Here is a 6,220-nt window from a genome sequence, read left to right as displayed (position 1 = left end):
ACCTATAATAGTACCGTATTAATAAATGCCAAAACATAGCATAAGCAAGATTTCCTTCATCTTGTAGTTTATATTTATTTTTAGAATTTACATGTGCATATTAAATTTCATTCTGAACAGAGCGTACGGTTAAAAACACATTCAACAGAAAAATGACTAAAATTGTATTTTTTTTTAAATGTAAATAAATGATTTTTGTAGTTCATAATCTCCGAAATAAACAAAATAATTTGTTTTTTGGATATATTCATTTATCTGATACTCACAATATCCGGATCTGTTCCAACTGGAATACAGAAGATAGGGTTACCTCTACCCAGTTGTTTCGCTACATCAATGACACCATTGCTAACCTTTTATAAAATAATTTCAAATTCTTATAATTTATCAATTTTGAATAGCAAAAGATTCTGCCGTTTTAGACAATATCCTTACGAACTTTTTATTGAGTTTAAAATTTTAAAAATATAAATAAAAGTAATGTTACAAGGACCTTACTTAATTAGCCTTGTAACTTTTAAAACAAACTTAGAAAGATTGATTGATTGATTGTAGATTGTTAAACGTCCCTCTTGAGAATTTTTCACTCATATGGAGACGTCACCGATGCCGGTGAAGGGCTTCAAATTTAGACCTATACTCGGCACTCAGGGCCATTGAGCAGTGAGGGTTCTTTATCGTGCCAACGCCTACCGTGACACGGGACCTACGTTTTAAAGGTCATATCCGAAAGACCCGTGACTTTCACTTCTAGTGCCGAGCGCTTGGCGAAGGAACAGTCACTACCTATGTTTACGTCTTAGGTATGACGCGGCGCCGCGATCGAGAATCGAACCTCCCGATCACGAAGCGAACGCTCTACCACTAGGCTACCGTGACCGGTAACTTAGAAAGAAGTTAAATATTTATAGGAACATATATCTTATAAAGATAAGGTGATTTTCACTTTGGTCTGAGTATTATGAAATCAAGAATTTCACACCGATTCAGCTTTCCTGAAAATGTCTTGCAAAATAAATAATTATTTTTTTAGTTGTAAGTAAAAGACAAAAACAAAAAACAAAAATACACGGGCAAAAATTATAAATTAATGTTGATAAAAACGTTTATTACCGTATAAGTAGAAGTTTTAGCGAGAATTTAATTTTGGCATTATTAGCGAGGGTGCCAAGATCGCTAAAATTAAATGTCGCTAAAAATTAATTGCGTTTTATTTGTAATAGCTTCTTTAATGTGCATTTTAAAATCGCTAAAATAACATCTCGCTAAAAATAAATTACCAGTTTTTTTATGACAAATCGCTAAATTTGGGTCTCGCTAAAATTTCCACTTATACGGTATATCTATTTTATGGTTTTATCGCTCGAGTGATGCAGTGGTTACAACGTCTGCTTCATCTGCTCCAGAGACGCGGAGTAAAAAGTGTGTCCTTATGTCGCGAGTTCGAATCCATCAGTTGGACGTCGAAACCTTCGGGTGGGACCGTAGAAACCGAGGTCCCGTGTCGCAGTAGGTGCTGGCACGGAAAAGATCCCTCACTTCTCAATGGCAGTAAGTGCTGAGTACAATTCAGAATGTGTAACCCTCCACTGGCAAAAGGTAGCATTTTCATATGAGTGAAAAATTCTTGAGAGGGATGTTAAACAAAACAATCAATCTCTTTTGTGAATATTACCTCCGCCCCATCCCCCGCCCTGATCCCCCACCCCAGCATTTTCTAAAGACAGTCTGTTATATTTATTCAGTCTGTTCATCTAAGCAATGCCTTTGTTTCTGGACAATATTTCTTAAATTTCACAGGTTTTGAAATGATGTTTTTTTTATGATCATTCTCTATTATTTAAAAAGAGCTCTTCATTTTGAGATCCAATGTATAAGGTCAGAGATGTGATAAAAATAAAAACAAGAATATGAACTTTGACATAGAGCGACATATTTCTGTTTAAGTAGGAGTACAGTCTTGAAAAATTAAGGCATAAAACGAGCCTCTTTCATTACAATAACTCATATGGTATATTATCAAGAAATCATCTCTTTTAAACTAAGGATAAACTCACCTCATCAAAGCCACGTGACTGGTAAATCTCATGACCGTTTTCGTTACAGAGATCTGTTGGTTTACCATCTGTGATAACGACTATTCTTGTTCTCACGTGAAATGATCCAATGTTGGAGTAAGGAACTGTAAAATGATGTCATTTAATATTAACTTCTTGATTACAGAATGAAATGAGAATCGCAAGCTAAATTAATTTTACTTTACCTGTTTGTATACCTGACAAACACATGATAAGTCCTGCTTCTAATTTGCTATCGCCTCTACATTCTATGCTATCTGCAGAAAAAGGAATTTCAAATGCAATTAAAAATTTTCTTTATATCTTTTAATATATTAATTTGAAGAATTATGGATAGGTTCTTACCTACACATCTGGAAATTGATATGTAATCCTTGGAATAGTACTGAAGAATTTTTACATCATCTCCAAAAGTTATCACTGACACATTTTCTGTTTTTGATGGATGCTTAGAAAACTCTAGAAAGAACCAATAACGTCTACAATTTTCATTCAAATATAAAAACCAACGTATTGGTAAAGTTTTGTATTGGTGAAACTTTTTGCTATCCATGAAGTAATGTTTACCGTTAATGATATCCTTGAATGCCGTTTTCATTTGTTCCAGACCCTCCCCCGCCATGCTAGCCGAAGTATCAAGCAGAAAGACGGTAGTAACGTAAGTACCATATGGGCAGCCATTCTTGAATAAACTCCTACTGTCTACAAAAGCATTATCAATAATGCAAACAAAAACACAAAGAATGTTCATATTGAAACAATATTTCCCAAAGCCTCAAGGTAACAATACGAGAAATTTGACCCTTCGATAAATTAAAAGGTACATGTATATACAAAATAATATGTAAGTCAAAGAAAATGCTACAGCCAATCGAACACATTATGAATGTAGCTATTAGGATATCGATAGTATTAGAAATGCTTTCTTTTAATTTTAAGCAGGATAACGATTTATAATAAACATTAAAATTATAACAAGATATTCTGACATTATTATGTACAACATACTGTTATTAGATTCTTCATGAAGTCGGCTCACCCATCGATTTCTGATGCTGATTTCCATATCTTCTGAAATGATATTAGAACTGATAAAAGTCTGAAATTTCGAACATTTATATTTACTGCGCAAAATTTCTAATTAAAATCATAAATTTCTGAAATTTATTTTATAAAAATTTAAATATCTAGCTTTTAGTTTCGTTGGTGAGAAATCCTGGATTTCCTTTTCATATATTAAATTCACTGCCATTGTATTCGACAGCAGTTTGAACTTAAAAAGTTATTTTTGATATATGTTATTTTGAAACACATTACATGCTGTAAAAGTAAAATTTCCGTATTTTTTTTTCAAACAAAGGAAAATCCTTATCTAAAAGATAATATCAAATAAATAAACATTCAAAAAATCAAATTCATTACATAAAGTGAATTCTCGAATTTTCATTTAATACTTTACAAAAACTGTTTGCAATTTACCTCAACTACTAAAAAATGGTAAAAATATGAAAATAAAATCCAGATCACATGATAAAGACATATCTCTTCTTTCAAATAATAATCAAATATAGATTTACTCTCCTGCACGCATCTGATCGTGTGTTTTCAGATTTTTTTTCCTAAAATGTGTTATGATTTCAAAAATGATTTAAATACATGTACAGTCATGTAACTGGTGAAAAGATAAACACAGTTCTAATGGCTACCAGGAATATATTTCAATTCCATAAAAATTTGGTAAAAATTTACTATTTATAAGATGTGTTTTGTATCGGTTACTTTTATAACAAGTAAAGGGGGAAACGTATCTAAATTTCATTGGATAAACGTGAACTCAAAATACTGTATGAAATGCACCAACACTGTACTTGTTTTTATTGTGATTACTCTGGCATTTCTTTAAAAATCATACTTTTGTTAACCTTTTATCAAGACTGCTTATTTAAAAATTTTATCGAAGTGTCTTCCAGTAGTTCATTTTCTTGTAAGGGTTCATTTGTCACCCTGTAAACATTATTGCTGGAACCAATTCACTGTATATTGTTTAACATCCCTCTCGAAAATTTTTCACTCATATGAAGACGTAACTGTATGCCGGTGAAGGGCTTCAAATTTTGACATTTACTCGGCACTCAGGGCCATTGAGCAGTGAGGGATCTTTATCGTGCCAACGCCTGCCGCTGACACGGGGCCTCGGTTTTTAAGGTCTCATCCGAAGGACCCGCAACTTTCACTTCAAAGTGCCGAGCGCATGGCGAAGGAACGTTTGCTACCAATTTTAACGACTAGGTCAGTCGCGGCCGAGATACGAACTCACGACCTCCTGATCACAGAGCGAGCGCTCTACCGACTGAGCTACCGTGAACGGTATATTGCCACTGAAAACAATATATTAAATTCCAGAAGACATATTTTTCTTGCGTGGAAGGGGCGACATAAGTTACCTATCATCCTAGTATAAATTGTCGCTGAAAAAAGATAAGGCTCAATCTCTCTCTAGACTGTATCTTCATGATCTTGGAAAATGCGTACTTTGATTGGACAAAGCAATGTCTTTGTAATATCGGTATTAATCGCCCGCGTGGCGCAGTGGTTGGAGTGTCTGTCTTGAGTCGCGGAGTATGGAGTTAAATTGAACCTTATGTCTCGCGTTTGAATCCCATTGTGGGATATGGAGACCGGTCCTTCGGTTGAGACTGTTTAAACCGAGGTCCCATGTCGGAATAGATGCTGGTACGAAAATATTTCCCTCCCTGTTCAATGGCCCTAAGTGGCCAGTATAGAACAAAATTTGCAGCTCTCCAACGGTAAGTTGTGGCATCTCCATGTGAGTGAAAAATTCTCGAATGGGACGTAATATAACATGCAAACAAATAAAAAACATCGGTATTGCTTCTCCTATTTATAGTGCAATTTGAAATTCAATATCGGATCTCCCATGATTTGTAATTGGATATGATTTTTATCCAAGAGTTGTGTATTTTTATTTCCGAGCAACGAGTTGGATTTTTTTCTCCCTTGTTTGATATTTCACAACGAATGTTTTACATTATCTTTATATTTGACGCCATTTTATTTTACTATATCAAGCTAACGCAAAACACAGTGACGTCACAAATGCACTTATCTGTGGGATGTCAAAATATATCAATATCAACGAGATAAAGGGGTAAGTATGGGATAAAATATAGTAATTTATAGCAAGTGCGATGTAAGAGCTGAAATTTAAAAAAAAATTCTATCTTATGTTGTACAGTGTGGCATGTAACTAAATGATATTTGTAAACAAACACAAAACACGGAGCGTTTAATTGATGCTATTTTTAAAAAAATGTAAATTGCGTCTGCACGACAGCTAAATAACACATCATATGCAGAGCAGGTCTATTTGACATTACAGTGATTAGTTTAACTTTTTTGTTTCTCTATAAATATCAAATTATTGTCTACCTTGAGTGTCGAATCCATGCACATATTATTTGTCTATATGCTCAATGATTGTGATTTTCCATCCTTTGATATGACTTCAGTATTTGTCAATTTCAGGAGAATCTTCATTTTTTTGTCGATATTTATACTAATATCAAAAGACATATCGCATAACAAAAGAATGTCTCAGGTGTATTCTAGTCTAGGAGAAAAGAAATTATGAAATAATGACCGAACAATGTTAATATGTCAAAGATCATTAAACACCAAACTATTGATCTCTATATTAATACAATATTTTAATTCCTGAGATGTCATATTTATAACTTTCTTATATTTATGGACTATGTTTCCGGTTTTCTTTTAAATTATTTATGACAATGCGATAAAAAACAGTATTGTGCGTCGATTTGATTTATTTACGGGATCAGGAAAATAAAAATGAGGAAGAACATTTCGCTTCACACGATTTAAAAGAATATTTCAAGGTTAGATTTATTTTCTTCTTAATTTTGAAAACATTGTAGTTTGCTCAAATTGAAAATTGTTTTCTTTAATCACTAGAAAATTTAATGTCTATTTTCAATTTTATCGTCCAATCTATAATTATTAGGATGTAGGTGCAAATCCTATTTTAAAAACTGATCTTCCTTTACCTTTTACTTCAAATTTGTTTACTGACTTTATTTGTTGACATGTATCATTGTTGCATT

At 33.1% G+C, this 6,220-nt stretch overlaps 1 protein-coding gene across 1 annotated transcript; it reads right to left on the bottom strand.

Moving 5' to 3' along the window:
• Positions 1-266: 266 nt before the first annotated feature.
• Positions 267-3,144, bottom strand: LOC134272569 (uncharacterized; the record flags this gene model as incomplete). Its single annotated transcript, XM_062754792.1, has 6 exons — positions 3,087-3,144; positions 2,646-2,780; positions 2,424-2,537; positions 2,264-2,335; positions 2,058-2,182; positions 267-353 (listed from the first exon to the last, which is right to left on the bottom strand). Coding segments are annotated over exons 1-6 (591 nt in total), but the record flags the coding sequence as incomplete, so codon positions are not given.
• Between the last annotated feature and the right edge of the window lie 3,076 nt (positions 3,145-6,220).

Source organism: Saccostrea cucullata, unplaced genomic scaffold (assembly GCF_032062105.1).
Source record: "Saccostrea cucullata isolate Sc308-1 unplaced genomic scaffold, CSIRO_AGI_Scuc_v1 ctg8500, whole genome shotgun sequence".
In the NCBI taxonomy this organism is placed as follows: Eukaryota; Metazoa; Mollusca; class Bivalvia; order Ostreida; family Ostreidae; genus Saccostrea; species Saccostrea cuccullata.
Note: the sequence above shows the minus strand (reverse complement) of the source record. Positions and strands in the feature narration are given on the sequence as shown.